At 48.4% G+C, this 20376-nt stretch overlaps 1 protein-coding gene and 1 non-coding gene across 7 annotated transcripts in view; both read right to left on the bottom strand.

The window, feature by feature from the left end:
* Positions 1 to 6963: 6963 nt before the first annotated feature.
* On the bottom strand, positions 6964 to 7104 carry LOC119538927. Its single transcript, XR_005217709.1, has one exon. It is a non-coding gene; the product is annotated as a small nucleolar RNA SNORA67 (small nucleolar RNA).
* Positions 7105 to 12275: 5171 nt separating this feature from the next.
* The window catches only part of ZBTB16 (zinc finger and BTB domain containing 16), a 201389-nt gene continuing 193288 nt past the window's right edge, over positions 12276 to 20376 (bottom strand). For all 6 annotated transcript variants that reach the window (XM_037841503.1, XM_037841501.1, XM_037841505.1 and 3 more), the window contains exons 6-7: positions 20006 to 20173; positions 12276 to 17936 (exon numbers count right to left, since the gene is read on the bottom strand). In XM_037841503.1, the coding sequence (XP_037697431.1) occupies positions 17707 to 17936; positions 20006 to 20173 (398 nt within the window). In that variant the 3' untranslated portion in view covers positions 12276 to 17706. The remainder of the gene's footprint in view (positions 17937 to 20005; positions 20174 to 20376) is intronic.

Genomic DNA, 20376 nt, shown 5'->3' with positions numbered 1-20376 from the left:
ACAAAAAATACTAAAGGATGTTTCTTATGCTAGAGGAAAATGATATTTGATGGAAGCTCAGAACTATCTTGTAGTTCTGGTGTCTTCTGCCTTACCAAGATTTGCTTCCTGCTTCCTCTAGACTCTCAATCACCTTTCTTCCTCTGCAGATTTTAAATACATCCATCTGGAAATTTCTGTGCCCTTATTCCCCTGATAATGAAGAGGGCCACAATGAAGAATGGAGGACTTGGACCCAATTAAACTTTAGCTGCTGACGTAACTTGTTTGCCTGCTCAGCAACTATTTTAAAGGTTCCCCTAGGCGTATTGAAAGGAAAAACTCAGCCTAGTAAACCAAACAAAACTTTCCCAAAACAGAGTTTGAGGTTACAATAAAGAATGTTAGAGGAAGAGAGAGCTTTTCATGATCTCTGGAAACCCTTCAAACTGGACTCCCTGGGGAAGCCTTGAGCTAAGGAAAACTAGTTGAAAATATCCCAGAGCAGTGATCCACAAAGCAGAAGTCCAAGAGAAACCACTGGGATACGAGAAGAAAATATTAGAGCTTCTATTTTTATTTACTTCTTACTTCTACCTTTTAAAATTCTTATTATAGTGCATTTTATTAAGTAATATATATATTTCACATAAACAAACATTGGGGTGGATATGCAAAACTTTAATGAAAAGGTTATGCAAACAAAAACACTGGGAGATGACTGACCCCAGAGGAACTGTAACTCTGATGGCAGAAATTGCTTTACTAATTTCATCTTAAGAACTCACACCACTGGTATATTCCACAAAGTTTCTGATGCTGGTCTGTGAATCAGCTACATCAGGATCATCTGGAGAGCAATTTTAAAATACAGATTCCCAGGGACCATGTCCACAGATTCTGATTCAGAAAGTCTAGGGTAGAGAAGCAGATATTTGAGCATATTTTTAAACAAACAGAACAGAACGCCAAGAATAGTTCTGGTGTGTAGCTGGCCTGAGACCCAGGTATGTACAATGTATGGGGACTGGTCCCTCTTTTAACAAGCCATAGAGGATACAAGATAAAGAGGGCATTTGGGGAAGAAGTGGGAGGATTGTGTAGATGCTCTACCTAGCTGGGAGAGGCTAGGCAAGGGACGAAAACAAGATGGACAATTAGCTGATCTGTGAGGTTCCTTTGGGCTGTCACACAGAGACCCTGTAAAGAAGGAATGCAAACCCCAAGGAAAGAAAGAAACACCTAGGCATATCACAGTAAAAACATCTGAAAATTGTGAAATCAGCCCAAGAAAAGTAACATATTACATCTAGGGAACAATGATACAAATAATGGTTGAGTTCTCATCAGAAACAATGGAGGCCAGGAGGCATCTTGAAAGTTCCAAGCAAATCATCATCATCATCATCATAATCATCATCATCATCTGTTATTATTCTGGTACTACAAGAATCTTGCCCACATGGGCATTATGCTTTTGCTTAGATTGTCCCCGTATTTCACCCTCATTTTTGAAAGGTATTTTTAATGAGTATGGAATTCGGTGACTTCACCACACTATGGCTAAAACACTCTACACACCTCTTCAAACCATTTCCTTCTTTTCACTCCCACTATGCAGCCCTGTTTCAGACTCATGTCTTCTCAAAACTGAGCAGTCACTAGTAGTCACTCCCTTTCTTCAATAAGTCAATGACCTGGGGAGAAGGAGACTTAAGAAAATAACAAACAGATGTAATGCGTGGACCTGGTTTGGCTCCTAATTCAAACAAATCAACTTCAAAAACATTTTTGAGGCAATCGAGGAAATCCAAATGTGGACTGTATGATGATGCCAAGGAATTATTGTTAATTTTTGAAGGAATATGAATGGCATTGGGGTGATATAAGAAAAAGTCCATTCATCCACACTCCACTTTGTCTAGTTTATGGATGGATGAGTAGAAAAATAGGGGAAGGAAACAAACAAACAAACAGACAAAGGTACCCAGTGTTCTTTTTTACTTCAATTGCTCTTTTTCACTCTAATTATTATTATTGTTATTTTTGTGTGTGTGCTAATGAAGGTGTCAGGGATTGATTTGGGTGATGAATGTACCACTATGTAATGGTACTGTGAACAATCGAAAGTACGATTTGTTTTGTATGACTGCGTGGTATGTGAATATATCTCAATAAAATGAAGATAAAAAAAAAAAAAAGTCCATTCATTATCTTTGAACAAATACACTGAAGTATGTAGGGGTAAAATGGGATTTTCTTGAAAACACTTTAACAGAAAGAGAAGAAGAAAAGAGAAGGGAAAGGAAGACAAAAGGGTAGGTGAGTAAGTGTGGCAAAATCTTGAAAATATTGCATATGGGTAATGGGTTTTTATGAGGAGTTCGTGATATTACTCTCTCCACTTCTGTGTATCTTTGAAAACTTTTGTTAAACAAGTTTTAAACAAAGAGCTTAAACAGTGTCTGGCACATGGTGAATATTATATAAATATTGGCATTCATTGTCATCGTGAGTATGTGGCAAGCACAGTTCTTAACACTGAGGACACAGAGGCAAAGGAAGGCAGACAAGGGTCCTGCTCTCACAGAGTGCATGTGCTGGTGGAGTGGGACATGGACCGTAAAAATTAAAGAAAAAGAAAGTGAAATCAGACAGTGATAACGGCTAGGCAGAAAGAAACAGGCTGACGTGATGAAGTCACCTGCGGGCCTGCTTTAGATGGCATGGTCAAGGAAGTCCCTGCTGAGAAGCAATATTTGAGCTGAGACCTGAACCTTATGTAAAGGGGGCTTCCACGCAACGATCTGGGGGGCGAGAGCTCTTAACAGAGGGATCAGCACATGCAAAGGTCTGTCTTGTTCCAGGAACAGGTGGAGGGCAGTGAGGCTGGGGACAGAGGTGGAGGGAAAGTGGAAGGAGATAGGACAGAGAGGTAGACAGTGGCCAGACCACTCAGGGCCTTTGCAGGCAACAAGGAAAGGGATGTAGCTGGCTAGAAAGATGGAGTTCCATGCTATGCAGGGATAAAACTGAGGAAAACTGTTGCCTGCAATAACTTGAATGGCAGACTAAGTGTATACTGAGCCTATAGCTCTAAGGCAAATGGTAGGGGAAAAAAACTGGACATTAGTGTGTTTTGGTTGCTCTTCAGTTTTCATAGCAAGATATTACAATTAAGAGATGAGCTCAGGCAATAACCGACCAGTTTCTAAAAAAAAATGAAAGAAAATAGGAGGAGTCCAGAAATTTGGGTTCTCTTTGATTTAGCAAAGCTGACCTTAAGTTTCAGGAAATAAGACTGGAGAAGGCTTTGAGCAATGAAGGCCATTGAGAATTCTGTTACAAAAGGACTCAGCTCTTTGCCAAAGGTCAGATTAAGTTGTGCTGCTTTCCCAACCAAACTCCTCTTTCAGATAACCCCAAGGTAGCCACTATGAAGCTGAAAAGTTAGTACTTCTACTAAAATACTAGTGTTAAAGCAGACCAGACAACTGTGTCTAGGAAAGAACTTTAGGTGTGGCATGAGAAGTGGACTGGAAGAAAATAGATCAGAAGACAGTTTTGAAAGAAATTGAATTGCTAAAGAAACAATGAATTTGGTCTAGTAAAGCCTCTGATTTCTGTTGCTCAAAACCACACTCAGGCCTGCAAGAAGCAGGCTGGTGGTGAAAGCTGAGCAGGCCTAAGGGAGGCACAGCCCCAGGACCCCCTCCGATGTGGCCAGGGCAGATGATAATTAAGGAATAATTTCCAGGAGTCTGGACCCAGGGCTTCAGAGAACAATTGACAAGGGAATTCCTCCCAGGGAGCAGATGCAGGGACTAATCAGAGAACTTTCTCCACTGGCAGGACAGGGGTTGCACAAGACCTGGACACCAGGACCCCAGCATTGCTGCAGCCAAGGACTCTGGCGTGCCCTGTTTTTCCATTTCCGAATGGGAATTTTATTGTGAGGGGAGCATCCCTGCTTCTTAAAAGCCTCTACCCAACAGTGACACAAATGCCTCCTGCTCATGTTCGATTGCTAATCAGTCATCTGGTCACACCTAACTCCAAGGGAGGCTGGGAAATATAATCTTCTTTTATTTATACCAAGGAAGGAGAGGAAACCAATTACTGCAGAAAGTGGCTATACTAGATGTTTTGACATTGCAGAGCACGAGTGATTGCATTTTATTTTGCCCCATATACACAATGGATGGGGATGCAGATACAGATTACTTGGTTATTAGATTACAGGTTGCTTTTCTATGAGGACCCTTTCCCAGACCTGAGCGTGAGGACTGCATATCACCCAGAGAGCCTGGGTGTTGAAAAGGCTGCTGTGACTTGATGGAATTTGGGGTGATCACTCTTTGGGAGGGGAGTATGTTCTATGTGTGGGAAGAAGAGTGTAAGCAGATATTTGGTGACCTGAAGTAAAGATAGTGGCAGAAACTACTAGCCCTTCAAAAATTAATTTCTCTTCTTCCTCTAAACATAGCTAGAATCCATTTTCCAGCCTCCCTTGCAGTTAGATGTGGCCATGTGACTTAGCTCCTTCTAAGGGAATGTAAAAGGATATATGTCACTATGGGGCTGAGGTTTGTAAGAAGCAGTAGGTACCCTCCACATTCTTCCCTTCTTCCAGATAGAGGCAGATAATGCTGAGGCCTCAGGAGATGGCTGAGCCACAGGGTGTGGAAAAGAGCACCTAACAACCTGGAACATTCACCTTGGACAGTTAAAATAGTGAGAAATCAACTTCCATTGTGTTTGAGTCATTATATCCTTTGGATCCATTTGTTATAGCAGCTAACATTATCCTCTATACCCAATGGATGAGACACACATGGATGTGTGTGGTCAAGGGTTCTGTTTAGGGCATGGTAAGTTAGAGAGATCTGTTGGACATTATTAAAATGTATGTGTCAACTAAATGGTTGAATGTATGTGTCTGGAACTCAATGGAAAACTGAAGGCTAGAGAGATCAGTCTCAGAGTCATTAGCACATAGGTTGCTCTAAAAGCCAAAGAACTAGATGAGACACCAGAGGAGAGATCGTAGTCAGACATTAGACAAGGTAAGAGGGTCAGCAAGCGAACCATTCAGAGATAGTCTAATATCCAAAGTGGTAGCAGAGGGAAGGTGAAGGAATCTGCTGATTACTGACAAGCAGCAGCCAGTGAGAAGAGTGAGTGTTTCACACGGGAGAGTCAGTTATATGGAAAGCTGCTGAAAGAGCAGTAGGATGAAGGCAGCAGAGTGGCCAATGTATTTCACAAGATGGAGCCACTGGTGACCTTGACAATGGAGTGAAAGAGATGAAACGCAGATCAGAAACTGTCGTAAGGAAATGGGAGAAGATGGTACCTAAAGACAACCTTTTCTAGAATTTTGCTGTTCAAAGGAGATTGATTTGGGTGGTAACTAAAGCTGGCTGTGGGGTCAAGGGAAGGTTTGTTAAAATGGGAGATGGCTGTATGTTGACGAGAATAATCCAGTAGAGAGAGAAACTGAAGTAGCAAAGAGAAAAGATAAGGGCAGGAGCAAAGAGCTTGAGAAATGAGAGAGGATGAGATCCAGAGCCCAAGAGTTGACTTTTGATAGGAGGAAGGACACATATCCTTTCATTAGAAAGTGAAAGCCCATGTTACTCTGGGTTGCCCAATAGGGTTCTTGAGTGGTGGTTAAAGACGGCCCCTGTCTCCTGAAGAAAGGAAGGCAGAGAGCTGGGTGGGTGGGTGGGTGGGGGGGTTGCGTAATGTGGGAGACCCAAGCTTGAGCCTGTAAACCAGATGATCCAACATTATGCTGTTCTTCGTGCTTATTTCCTTCTGTTGTCCTTGAGACTTTAGAGATGTCTAATTTTAATGCTCCAGCCTAATCTCAGCTTGGGATAGGGTGTTAAGGAGAAACGCTAATCAGCAAGAGATTTCTGAGAGTAAGGAGGATATCAGCCAAGTAAAGATTGTCAGGCCCAGTTTCCCACCTCCCCTCGCCATTTTGTGATCCCCCTCCCTTCATGAATGGGGATCTGTCAGAGAAGGTGGTCCTTTCCTCACGCTGCCCATCGCACAACCATTGTGTGTGCATTCCCCCTCTCTCACCACCTAGTGTCACTAGATGCTCATGCTAAGCTGAAGACCACACTGATCTAGATGTAGGAGAAACTCAAAGTTAAATGCCACTTTTTTTGGGGGGGGGGGATGTGCTAGGAGCCAGGAATATCCTTTTCTCTGAGGATCTTTACAGTTTGGCAAGGTTCATAGGTTCCTTGAAAGTTAGCGTTGGGAGGAGTCTTTCAAACCATTTAGTCTCATCTGTTTGAGATGAGATGGTCCATCCAAAAATCACTTCCAGTCAAATGATCTATCGACTCAAGTGTCAAAGGGATTGGACGGTCTGCTGTGTCCCAGAGAACTGAGGTGAGCTTCACACACTACATTAGAAGGGCAGTTCTATTTAGTGGCAGGAGCAGACTGAGTGGCCTTCTTTTATGGTTTTTCTGGGTGCTCTGAAGTTTTGAGACTTCAGAAAATAAAAGTTCGTCCACTTCCCCCAGCCTTCTCCTGTCATCTCTCAGGGCCCCCAGGAACCAGACCTGGAGGCAGTGTGTGCTCCTTCTACAACCCCTCCTTGCCCTGTCCTCTCTTTCCCAGGAGCGAAGACGAGCTGAAGCCCATCCGAGGTTGATCTTCCCTCAGTGTAAGATGAGGCCTTGTGGATCCCCGGGGTTTGCTCTGGTTGGCAGCGGCTGTTCCAGTTAAGTCTTTTGGGGCTGGGGAAGTTGGGCTTGAGATGGCCAGTTCAGTGGAGTAGGTGGGAGAAAAGGGGTCACGATAAAATACTGACTCTGGAGGACTTTTGGAAAGGCCCAGTGGAATTTTCTCCCAAGTGGTTTAAAGCTTTCCTTCTCTGGAGCAAACATGGTCCACATTCTGCCCCTTAATAACTCTACACCGACCCAGTATTTTTTTTTTTTTTTTTTTTTTTTTTACATATGTAGGCAGCCAAAGGAAGGCAAAAGGAAAAACATCCCCTCTCTCCGAAAGACCTTGGGCTTGCCAGATTTTATTCCAAGTTGCTACTTTCCTGAGAGGGGCACTAGGTAGCCCCCTGGAGAGGGAATCACCTTGGCTCGACCCAGTATTTTTGGACACTCAAAGGAACCAAAGCAACTTTCGTGAGGATGCATATCCCAATCTTCAGCCTGAGCAGCAGAAGTACCTGCAGCCAGTGCCCGCTGGGTGGAGACAGAGCCCCGGTGATGCTGGCAGCTGGGGCTCCCACTCCAGAATCCCCTCGTTCCTGGTCCTAGCTTTGTGGGTTCCTGCCCTGGAATTGAATGTCTAGGCTATGAGCTCCCCTCCCATGCCAGCCCTGAGCCTGCCCCACAAATAATTTACATTTTTACAGCACCGTGGAGTTCTGAAAGCTGATGCACAAGACATCCCTTTTCATGATTGTCCTGAGGGCAGGGATTATTATCCCCTTACCCCTGGTTTTACAGTTGAGGACATGGGATCTTAGAGAGGTTTTGGGATGTACTGAGAGTCACACAATGCAGGCACAGAGCTGGCCTCAAACCTGGGTCCTCTTGACTCCCAATCCCATGTTATTTCTGCCAAACCCCAGTGTCCCCCTTCCTCAGGGGGTTCTCAGCAACCAGATGCCCACCTGGTTCTCAAAATGCCGCTGGGCCCCGAGGCCAGAGCCCAGCCTGCCTCGTGGGATGTGAGGACACTCGGGGGCAGGCAGGGCTAGCCAAGAACCTGGTCATGCCTTGTGCCCCGGGATGGGAGGACATGGAGTGCATGACTGCATGGGAGGTGGGGGGGGGGGGCAGGGCATGGGAAAGGTTTTGACTTTGGTCTGCCCCGGAAAAGCCTACTGAGAATGAAGGAAAGGCCCGGGTATCCAAATTTCCAGCAAATTCTGAGCAAGCATGTGAATGAGGCAGATAAAGCAGAGAGAGGTTTTGATTCAACACCAGGACTTCCTTCCTCATGGCAGGAGTGGAAGCAGTGGGAGCACCCAGCTAAAGAGGCATTGCCAAACCTGGGGAGGAAGGGGCCGGGAAGGGCATCTCGCCAGGCAGCAAGGCAGAGAAGAAAGAGCAGAGAAGGTGCAACCAGAAGTCTTTGGTTCCAGTCCCAACTTCTCCATCTGCCAGCTGTGAAGTTCCAGTCCCACTTTTCTCATCTATAAAACGAGTCCAGGGCTTAGCACCTCACGAGTGGTGAAGGCCGAATGAAAGTGTTCTGTAAACAGAAGGGCCTTCCCTTGCTGAGTTGGTGTGTGTTGTGCTCACCCACTCCCACGAAGATGCAGAACAAGAAAGGGAGCCCTCTCTTGGGTCCAGGAGTGAGTGTGTATGATGGAACATCCTCTCACTGCGCCTGGCCACAGCCAGGGTGGTGGGTTGGGGTTGGGGTGGGCACGTGCCGGGCTGCGTCTCTGCAGTCCGGCCTCCCCGGGAAGATGCAGCGAAACTGGGTGCAGCCGGCCTGACTTTCAGTTGGGAGCGACTGAAAGCAGCACGGCTTTGGTATTAATGTAGTCAGTAAATAAATAAAGGAGGGCTTAAGCTTAGTGTACAGCAATCAGTTTAGAGCTACAGGGTAATTAGCACTGCAGGGGGCTGCAGGGCTGTGGAGTCAGGTTTAAATGAGAGAGTTCACTTTCACTGAGGCACTCCCCGGGGAGCAGAAAACACAGCTCAGAGAGAAGCTCACCCGCCTGCCAGCCCACAGGGGGCAGGGGCTGGGAGCAGGATGCTGAGGCGGGGCCAAGGAACTGCAGGCAGGGCTATGGGACAGACCCCCACCACAGCTGGGGGCAGGTGTTGACATGCACACACAGCTCCCAGGATGCCCATGCAGTCCCTGTCTGGGAGGCACCACTGTCCTGTGCCCACCACGCCTTCCTCTTGCATATGGCACCGGGGAAATAATTAAGGGGCCTCTGTGAACTTGTACGGCACACGTGTGGTAAAGAAGTGCCCTGGCTGAGGCCCCTCTGCAGCCTCTGACACATGCACACACGTGTGCTAATACTGTGTGGAGGTGCCCGGGGGACAGGTGACGCAGACCTGCAGATCTGGTTTCATGCATCTCTGGTACCCAGCAACCTCAGCCCAGAATGCTAATTGCCTCTTTTCTTTACATCCTCTCTTCCCCTCCCTTTCTTTCATTCATTCATTCCACAAATATTTATCGTGTGTCTGCCATGATCCAGGCAGTATTAGGCACCAGCAATGCAAAGATCTACAACATGGAATTCCTGCCCTCAGGGAACTTAGAGTCTGGTAATGGTGCCAGTTAAGAAAACAGGTGATTGGAATATATTATGATATATGCTACAAGAGAGGCTCTGCCTTGTAGAGGAGCTAAGTCAGCTTCAGTGGTCAGAGGTTTCCCGGGAGGGGTGATGTTTGAGCTGACACCTAAATAATGAGAAGCTGTGATGGCCAGATAAAGAGGTGGTGAGAGTGTGTGTCTGTGCCCTTCCCAGGAGAAAAAATGACAAGTGCAAATGTCCAGGGGGAGCGGGAGCTTGTGTTCCAGAAACCATCCATGGCCTGGTCAGCAGGAGCAGAGGGGGGGGTGGGGTAGGGGTGGCCAAGTGGCTTGGGGACAGCACTGAAATGAGACTGGGGTGGTGAGCAAGAGTTCTATCACTGAGGGTCTTGTAAGCCTTGCTAAGGAGCTTGAATTCCATCCTGAGAGTAATGAAGAGCCACCAGGAATTTTAATCAGAGCAGTGACAGGATGCTTTTTGCATTTTTGGAAAATCACTCCAGCTGCAAAACAGAGAATGGAACAAAGGGAGGGCCTGCCTGGAGGCAGAGAGTGTCCTGGGGTGCTGAAGAGAGGGGGTGGTGGCCCAGACCCAGGGAGGGCCTGAGGGGAGGGACCCAGGGGCTACCCCGGCAGCCAGGTGGGAAGGCCCAGCGAGCAGTGGCTTGGAGTTGGCTCCACATTACCCTCTTTTTACCTGCCACAGGTTGCTTGAGTCTTCAGTGGGCGGAGAGTTGCTAAGGCTGGTCGTCTTTGGCATCGCTGCCCCAAGCAGCCACCTGAACCGGAGCAGCCTTGGACTCGCCTGGTGGGGAGCTCCCATTTAATGTCCCTGGAGGAACTGTAGACCCTTGGATCCCATCTTCCCAGCCTCAGCCCCTCCCTCAGCTGCCTCGCCCCTCTTCCGACCACAGCAGAGTGCCCTCTGGGTCAGACCCGTCCTGGGGGAGGTTGCCCACAAGTGCCCAGGCTGGGCAGAGGGCAGCTGCCGCTGGGCCGGGCCGGGCTGGCAGGGGCGGGCAGCTGAGGCCGCCTGGCCCCGGGAGGGAGGGGAGGAGGGAGGGAGGGGGGTGAGTCAGGCCGCAGCGTGTTCTCAGGCTGGCCCTGCCGGCCGGGGCCCCTTTCTCTCCATGAGATCATATCTGGGTCAAAGAGCATGTAAAGCAGGCAGACCCCGGCGGTCACACAAAGCCCATTCAGCCCAGCCCCTATTCACTCACCTCCTCTCCCCCAGAGCCTGCGCCGCCACGACCCCAGCGCAGCGCCTAAGCCCCAGCTTTGATGTCCAAGAACAGAAAACGGCGATTAAATGTTGTTTTAAAGAGGGAGCGCTCAGTGCCCTCCCATCTGTCAAGAGAAAGCTGAGGCCTGAGGGAGGGGCGGGGGCGGGGCCGGGGGCCTGGAGAGGGAGCTTGTGGGCCTCTGGGGCTGGGGAAGAGAGTGGGGGGACGGGGGGGAGAAGGAGGAGTGGGGTGGCCTGGGAGGGTTGGAGGCAGAAGCCCAAAATGCAAAACAAATCAAGTTTTGGCCAAGGATTGTTTTCCAGGATGAGAAACAGGAAGAGAGGAAAGATAATGTGAGAAAGAGACACAAAGGCAAAAGGAGACCTCAAGGGAAATGAGAGAAAAAGAGAGATTTGGTGAGAGGAGAAAAAAGAAAGGGAAGGAGAAATGAAGTAAAGAAAAAGAGAAGAGGAGAGGAGGAAGTAAAGGGAAGACGGAGACGCCAACTTTTGAGGGGCTGGGAGTCTGCTCTTCCTGGGAACGTGGTCCCGGGAGGTGAGTTCAGTTCCAGGTGGTTCTTGGCTCAGCAACCCCAGAGTCGGACAGACCCCGGCCTGGGGCCCTGGAAGAGAGGGGCTGAAAGGCTTCTCTTCCAGTCCCCGCCCAGAGCAGGCAGGTCAGGAAAAGAATCAGGCTCTCCACGCCGACCTCAACGCAGGTTCCCAGGGCTTCGGAGGATGCTGGAAGCCAGCCCTGCTGCGAGTGACCCACTGCCGCAATCCCTGCCTGTGTCCTTGATCTTGGTTAGGAGAGAGATTCCTTCGGCCAAGTTAGGCAGCTAAGACGGCCCCAGGCAGACGGACTGACCACCGTGTCTAGGATGGGGTGCAACTGGTTTTCCAGCTAAAGAACACCAGGCTGATGCTTCCATCCCCACTAAGAGCAAAGAAAACAGAGATAGGAAAGGAGCCTCGGCTCAGAGACAGGAAGAGAAGGGAAGGAATTGTAAATTGAGTTTGGTAGAAATTCTTTATGCTGTTAGTGGGGTGCTGGGCTTGAACCTGCCCTCCCCCACCGGTTCCCTCCCTGCACACGGCCACCTGCTGCCATCTTTTCTCAACAGGTCTTGGCTGCCACCGGCCCAAGGGCCTTTAACTGGGTGGAAGTTTCTTACTGAGGAATTCCTGAAGCTTGCTAGCTTCTAAGAGGAAGTTGAAAATACGTATCTATAAAGACCAGACAGGAGACCTCTGTCTCTAGAGCCTCTGGGAAAAATGAACTTGATTTGGTATCGGGAAGTTTGGATACAAGTTCTAACTCAGCCACTCAGCATGATTCTGAGCACACTGTCATAACCTAAGCCCACCGATTCATACTCAGTGACTTTCCAGAATAGCAGCTGCATGGGAGCAGGGCCATGTCCTTCCTGTTCCTTGCTGTATCCCCAATGCCTACAACTGTAACCTGTCCAATGTTGCACACAGTAAATATTTATTGAATGAATGAATGAAAGAATGCCTACTTCGTACATTGTACCAAGGATCGAATGATATTAATGCATTTAGCAGTATTTTTTTAAACCATAAAGTATTAGAAAAATATGTTGAGTGCCTTGTAAAAGTCACATAAAAGTGCCTCATAAATCAGGCTTAATGTGTGTAATGCAGAACTTTCTCTTCCCTCCATCCCCAGACAGAAATGTAAGTTCTTCTACAGTGTCCCCACCAAAGAAAAGGCAAAAGAGACAAAGCACTTATAAAATTTGAAAAAGGGACATTTCAAGCCAGAGACAACTGAATTAACTTTATTTTCTCTTCTAACTGCAGATTCAAGGTATACAACTGAACATAGCTATTTTTCTTATGAGACTTATAAATAAAAATACAAAAAATGTTCACTACAAAAAAATCTACTGTTAGTAGGATGTAAAAAATATTCTCTTTGCTATAGAAGGCACAAACTTCACTTAGTGACACATGGAGAGAGAAAAAAACCTGCAGCAGTAAATTCATTTTTTCTTTTCTTTTTTGTGTTTTTTTTTTTTTTAAATCTTGTCAGAAACACTGAAATTACAAAGAAACGCATCAATCTACACGAAACGAAGGCAGATGCGGAAAGCTGCAACCAGGACCGCACAACTTTGAATAAACTGCTTCGGAACTAGAACAGATCGGACTGGCAAACACAACCGCAAGGGAGCCGGGTTGGGGCCAGAGCATGGGGCAAGATGAAGGAAAGAGTGAGAAAGAGAAAGGGACAAACAGGGGGAACCAGAGAGGAGAGGAGGGAATGAGATGGAGAGAGGAAAGAAGGGGGGGGGGGGAAGAGATTAGTACAAAAAAGTAACCAGTAAAATTGAAGAAACAAAAATTGGGCAACCTCCTAAAATCAGGCTAAGAGGAGGTGCTGAGGTAGACATTAACTAGAACATCAATTAATTAAAAACACTATTCTGTAATACAGAGCAATTGGACTGGCACTTGTGCTGTCACAACATAAGACAAGCCACAAAAACAAACAAATAACAAAACAAAACATAATACCCAAACCAAAAGGCTTAGTTTTGCTTGGTCCAGCAGGGCAGCAGTGCCCTCAGTGCTATAATTTACATACATTTATATATATATATATATCTTTATATATATGGGGCAGATGTCATGGTGCACCACCACGGCTTTTTAACTTTACGAAGATCATGCATAACACTATGTGAACAAATACTATGATACACACCAGGAGGCTGGTACCCTGTCTGCAAAGTGGGACGCCAAGGACCCAGGGAGGCAGTGGCTGATGGCTAACAGGCCTGGACCCCTCTCTCCACACCATTTTCCCCTGACCCCAACCTCCCTGGTTTGTCCTGCACCCCTTTCCTGGCCATCTTTGCCTTTTTTTTTTCCCTCCACGCATCAGTCTCACCATATAGGGTTTGTCTGGCTTTTTTTCCCTGCTACTGAAATATCCAGGTAAGTGCTGCCACATGATCCAAGCCAGCAGAAGCTCCAGGATGGACGAGACAAGATGTGAGAGGGGAAAAAAGAAGACTGTAAAACAGGCCTAGGCAAAACCAACTCACGGAGTCTGGTTTTCTTCTGTTTTTCTGTCTTCCACATCCTGGTGCCCCTAGCTTTCACCCTCGATGGCTTGCCAGGAACAGGCCACAAAACTCCCCCTGCCACCCTTTGTGGACAGAGTCCAAAGGCCACGCTCCCTGTAAGGAGGTAAGCGTAATGGCCCTCTCCCTCCCACGGCCTTGACATCCCTGCGGCTGGGTGTACCAACAGCATCCAAAAAGGTACCATACACTTGTGAAAAATTGCAGCAGTTTTTTTGTTTTTTTTCTTTTTTTCTACACATGGAAAAACTGTTCAGGCACAAAGATTAAACAAGCCCACGTTACATCCTTGGATTGTACTGAATCACTGGGTCCCCAGACCCTGCCCACCCTTGTACCCCAGCTCTACCTTCTCCATATCCGTGGCCTCCTCCAAAGCAGTCCAAAGCAGCAATGATATTTACTATTTTATATCTCTCTCTCGCTATATATATCTCTCTCTATATATAATTTGTCTATCCTATATACACATAGGATTTTAATGCTTTGAATGAGTGAAGGAGGGAACAGAGACAGAGTCTGAGTGCGGGGGTCAATGTCACCAAAAGCATTCAGGGACACACACTTGTAAGGGGCTGGACATGGGAAAGGGACTCAACCAACTTGGACTCTCCCAGGCTGGAGAAGCTTCACTGTGCTGAGTAAGGCAGTAGCAGGTAGCGTCATCAGCGGTGTCACAGCTAAAGGCAGCGAGGTGGCCGAAGGAGCCAGATGGCAGGAAGAAGAGGGAAGTAAAAGCACTCAGGTCTCACCTGGGGACAGAACCACCTCCACCCTCCTGGTCTCCCAAACCCTCTTCCCTGCAGACACATCCGAAGCCTCCAGACAACTTCCTTCTGTACCCCAAGGCATGAAGTGTGGGCCCCACCCCTCAGGCCTGGCCAAGAAGGCCTTGGCAAGTTCAGAAGTCTTTTGTCTTTGGGATAGAAAGTTGGGGAGGAGGACGAAGAACTCTGTTCAGGACATCTGGGCCTTCAGTGGATGGGACAGCAAGAAGGGAAGTCTCCCCACCCAGTATCCTTCAGAAACCACACCCTCTCACCACCCTCCTAGGATCTGCAGAACCCTCAGGCTGGGTGCAGTGGGCAGGTGCTGATTTAGTACCATCCAATGCTGCAACACCAGATTACAACAATACTGCATGATTTAACACACAATCGCTCACAAAAAGCACACGCACGCACACAGACGAAAAAGGGATTCTTGGTGGTGGTGGTGTGGATTTCTTTTTTGTCTTTTTTTTTTTTTTTTCCTATTCACATTACAAAAGGAAAGGGCAAGGTCCTGTAGAACTGACAAAGGAACTAACAAATACTACAAAAATATTACAATTTGTAAATATCAGCTCAACCCTCTCAGCATTTATGGATAGGGGAGGGGACTCAGGCTGGGTGGGAATGGTGGAGTCAGAGGTGTCAGCTAGTTCTATGGAATAATTGGGTTTTTTTCCCTTCCCCACCAAAGTTGAATTACATCTTGCTTTTAAAATACTGTTTTCTGGGATTTACAGATCCCCTGAGGGCTAGCTAGCCCCCCCTTCTTCCCAGACTGGGGGAGGAAGCAATAGTGCATACTGATTTCTTACAGACTGCCCCTCCCCAAAATGATTTCACTCTTTTCACATTATAAACATGATAACTGCTCTAGTCACATACTTCAAGTTTAACTTTTTTTTCCTTTCCAAAGCACTAAGTCATTATTATAATTGCAAAATAGCATCCTCCCTACTTTACCATCCCCAATCAACACTCTAGTGATACAATCCCCTCAATCCACGTCCCCCCAACACACAGTTTTTAAGGCCTTCAGACTTGGTGGACGTTATTGAAGGGGAGGGCAGGAGGGATGGGGCCGAGGGACAGGGGGGTAGTCACAGCAGCGTCCATCCCTCTGACTTCCCTTTCTCACAACCCTTCTCCCCAAAACCGCTTCCCTAAACCACTTTTTAAACCTAAGATAAAAACGCAGCCACAATTTCCCATAGAGAGAAAAAGGAAAGTAAAAATAAAAACTCTTGCGAATAAAGCATGAGATGAAACAGAGGGCCTGTCCTAAAGCAAAGAAAAATATTGCAAATGTGCTTTCCAAAATTCAGGGTAGGGAGACTGGGGAAAAGAGGGCAAGCAGAGCAGCAGAATGGGAGGCATAAAAGGAACAAAAGAAAAACTGGACAAACGTTAAGAGGTAGCTTTTAGAAAAACAATACCCCCACCCCAACACAACACAGCAAAGGCTGGATCATCCCCAAACCAGCCACGAAAATATACCAATTTTGGCAATGATACTGCACACAGAGGTGGGGCCCCATGGTTGCAAGGATCTGGATAATGCCGGCCCCCAAAACTGAATGGCCCAGAAAATTGCAAGAAAGGTGGGATTTTGCTCTAGAGTATTTCAGGCTAGACTGGATGCTGGGCATGGATGACTTCATACCTTGGGCAGAGCCAGCAGTGAGTTCTGGGTGCCAGGCTGAACAGTGAGACCCCAACGCAACATCCCCTGCACCCACCTTCTGCTGACCCCCCTCCCCCAGCCCCACATTCAGATCTGAGTTCTCAACTCCTTCTGTGCAGAGAGGCTAGTCACTACAGACTGGGGTGGGCCTTGGCCAGCTGAAGTCTATAAAACCAACTATTAATTTACTCAAGAAACAGAAAAGAACACCCTCCCCATTCCTCCAACCCCCAACCAAAGAAGAGATACAGGGGCTAAAAAAGCTCATGAGGTCACAAAAAACTGAGGTAATTCAAGTACAATGTGCTAAGAGGGGAACAGAGAGACACAGAAAAGAAGCAAACATAACACAAGGCCAAAGCAGGTTCGTTCCATCTCCTCCTCCAGGTAGACTGAGGGGACCATGAGTCAGGAATTCTGTGCCACCCTCTGGACCTGGATTTTCCTGCTGAGCTCACTAGGTCTGGGGTCCCCGGACCCCCCGAGTTCAAAGGGTCCCCATATGACTCAACAACTTCCCTCTCTGGCCAGCCATCCCATCCCTGGGCAGGCGGTCCCTCTTCCCGGTGTAGAGCCACCTGGAGGTGGTCATCTACCTCTTTCCCTTGGACAATCAGCCCTTCTATGGTTCCTTTTCCTAGAAACCGAAATTGGATTAGAAGGAGTTTTGTTTGTTTAGTGGGATGGTATATGTTTTGTTGTTAGGTTTTTCTACTTTGGAAGCAAAAGCATCTCAGCAGGAATCTTGCTCTAAAGGGACTTGGCCAGGGTGGGGTAATCGATTGTTTTGTCTTGCGATCTCAGAAAGCTAAGGGTGAGAGTAGGGGCTTTTGAGTCAGACCCAGCTTTTCCTGCCAGGAAACTGGAGGAGAAGGGAGATGCTGTCTTGATCTATGATGGGCTGGAAAGACCTGGGGACTTGGAGGACAGGAGTCAAGGGGAGGCAGGCAACAAGGAGCTGAAGGGAGGGGCAAAAGGCAAGATGACCAAGAGGAGGCACCCAGGTCTGGCAGAGGGGTGGGAATCAGCAGGTGAACTGAACTGAGTGGTGGAGAAGGGAAGGAAAGCCCCCTGCCTGCAACCCCAGTCTGCTCCCAGCCAACTAGAACTGCCATTTTGAGCAACAACCAATGACCCAGCCCAGCCCAACTCCCCATAGGCAGGCTCCCATTTCTGCCCCCCTCCCTCAGCCTTCATCTTCTGAGGAGTCTGTGAGAGGAGGGCAGGCAGATGCTGTGTGGCTCTGACCAGAACACTGCTCACCCCCAACCCAGATCCCATTCAACACAAAAGGAGGGTCTGGGTAGAGGATGAAGAAAAATATACCAACATCTGAGTTGAACAAAACAGCCCCTCGCCCCTACCCAAGAAAACCAGGCAACCCTCCAGCCAGGAAAAGGGGGAGGGAGGTCCCTAGAAAAGGGGGGCAGTGGACAGGCATCCAGGTCACCTGGAGCCCAGAGAGAATCCAAGGCCAAACAGCTATCAGGTTTCCTTTTCCTTCCCTTTCCCCCCCCTCTTTTTCCTATCTTTTCCTTTTTTTTTTTTTTTTTCTTTTTTTCTTTTTTGCACAGTCCTTCCTCGACTTCCTCTCTCTCTCATTCTTCCTTTCTTGCTTCCCACCCCTTCTCCACCGCCGCGGGCCTCATTTCACACGTAGCACAGGTAGAGGTAAGTCTTCTCTATCCTCCAGTCGGGCGGGATCTCCTCGGGCTTGTGGCCCTTCATGTGCTTCTGCATGGAGGAGAGGCTGGGGCAGTACTCGGTGCAGATGGTGCACTGGTAGGGCGAGGCGCCGTTGTGCGTCCTCAGGTGCTTAATCATGGCCGAGTAGTCCCGGGAGCGCTGGTGGCACAGCTTGCACTCAAAGGGCTTCTCGCCTGTGAGGAGGGGGGACACGGGGCAGAGGTGAGGGTGGAGGGAAGGCGCCGTGAGGGCCTCTCGCGGGCTGCTCCGCGCCCACACTCCACGCTGGGGCTGGCGGCAGCACCGCCCCAGAGAACCTTCCGCGCTGGTGGCTACGGTCTCTGCAGACGCCCTCCAGTATGGCTGCCGCTAGGGCGTGGACTGCTGCTGGGCCCGCCCTTGAAATGCGGCTAGTGCGACTTAAGAATCAAATGTTACTTTACTTCCCTGAAACTAATCTCAATAGCCCCACGTACTTAGCGGCTGTCTTACTGCTCCTCGAAGATCTAGTCCCTTCTCTTACTGTCCTCAGTTCTCACAAAGGCACAGTCTATTTCCTCTCCAAAAAAGGAAGTGGATGCCTAGAAAGGAGGCAGGAGGCCCCTGAAGTCCTTGGGGATGGCTCCTCAGACCATAGGGCCTCTGAGAGGGAGCAGGCAGATAGAGTTCTTCCAAGGCTATGGATGGCAGGCAGTAGTGGTGGGGTGAAACAGAGGGAGCCCAGTGCTCCAAACACGGCTCCCTTTGGGGTTGTCTATCCCTGGTAAGGCTCTAAGGACCTGCCCTGACTGCCTTCCCCTTGGTGGCTAGACTGGGGGGAGCGTAGTGCCAGAGAACCTGGGAGTGCACAGCCACACCCCAGCCTGCTACCACAACCCACTCCCTCAACAAACCCCCCTCCTCCCCATTAGCGTCCCCCCGGAGCTGAGTAGAGGATATGAGGGAACCTTGTTTCAATACAGTAATTAACTAGCCAGCCATCTCGCTATCAATACTCCCCCATGCAGAGGCCCTAGCAAATAATGAAGTAATGAACAGCCAAAGTGATCTAACTATCAATCAGCTATTTACAATAGTCACTGCCAATGTGTTTAATGATCCACCCACCAGGTCACATCCCCGACAAGGGGCTGAGGAAACCCCGGGGTCCTGGGGAAATCCTTTGGGTCACTCCAGTTGTCAGTAATGAGCACCCCAGCCTCTCATTATGGCCCCAAGCTGGAGGCCAGAAAACAAGGCTATGTGATCACTCAGCCTCTGCTTGCTCCTCCCTGTCTCCACCGCTCCCATCCCCTAGAAGCATACTCTCCCCTAAGGCAGCAGAACCTGCCCAGGGTCACCTCTCCCCCTGCCTCTGGGTGGGACAGCCGTCTCCCTGATGAGAGGAGGCTTCTTAGTTTGCCAGGTTCCACCGCTGCGTATCCTCAGAGGAAGTCCTCCTGAACATCTACCTTCCTCCCAACCAGGAGCGTGCTGGTGGTAAACATTTAACAACCGGCTCTCTCCAAAGCCCTGCTTTGTAGCATTTATTTGCCCATTGCCTTATTGTAAATACTCCCACCACTGGTGATTTTAAACAGCCAAGGTGATGTCTCTGAGCTCAGAGTTGGGAAGAGGTATACAGAATAGGCTTTCACAAGCACCCACGAACTAGCTTCCTCACTCCACTGTCCCAATTCCATCCAGGAAATCTGGACCGTTTCCACTTGCTGTGTCTTCAGACCCCAGCAAAACAGTTGCTCACATTTCTTTTATGAAGAAAAAGTCCTGAAGGAATTTTGAAACGGTAAAACATTATATACATAGAGAGATTATTAAATACATCCACTCTTCTAATCTCAGAACTAAACTCAATGTAACTGTCCAATTTTCCAACCCTCTTCATAACCTATAATTTGCTGCACCCTGATTCTTACTCAGGTATTCTAACCCAGGTAACATGAAAGCACTCTAGCCTTCACTTGCAGCTAATTAGACCAAATTAACCCTACTTTGGAACTCACAGATACTTTCTTGCATCTCTGAACCACTAGCATGGCTGCCAGGAGGCCTGGCCTAGGTTCACGGGAAAGGGTGCTGTGATTGATTAGTATTGTCTCCCTTGGCCTTGAAACGATGGTTCCAGTGGCCCTCATGCCATCATATGCAACCTTAAAAGAACCTATCCTGTGATTGGGTTCAGCCTCACACCACCCTCAGTTGGGCTGCCCTGGGGAGCCATCTGCTCCCCACCCCCACCCAGCTCCCCTCACGCCCTCAGTACCTGTGTGTACCCTGTAGTGCGTCTCCAGCTGGTGTTTGAGGCTGAACTTCTTGCCACAGCCATTGCACTCATAGGGTTTTTCGCCTGTGTGGATGCGTTTGTGGCTCTTGAGTGTGCTCTCGTCCCGGAAGCAGCTGCCACAGAACTCACACTCGTACGGGTGGTCGCCTGTGGGGACAAGGGGCTGGATCAGGCCCTTGCCTCCTCCTGTCCCCTCTTTAGGGGACAGAAGGGCACATTCAGTGCAGGAGGATGACACTGCCTGTATCCTCCGCCTCCAAAGATGGCCCCCATCACATAAACAGAAAATTCATGTGCTCACGCATGGCTATCCTCTCCTGTGGCCCATGGTCATGCATGGGGCAAGGGCC

This window comes from Choloepus didactylus, chromosome 6 (genome assembly GCF_015220235.1).
Source record: "Choloepus didactylus isolate mChoDid1 chromosome 6, mChoDid1.pri, whole genome shotgun sequence".
In the NCBI taxonomy this organism is placed as follows: Eukaryota; Metazoa; Chordata; class Mammalia; order Pilosa; family Megalonychidae; genus Choloepus; species Choloepus didactylus.
This window is presented reverse-complemented; position numbering and strand designations above follow the sequence as displayed.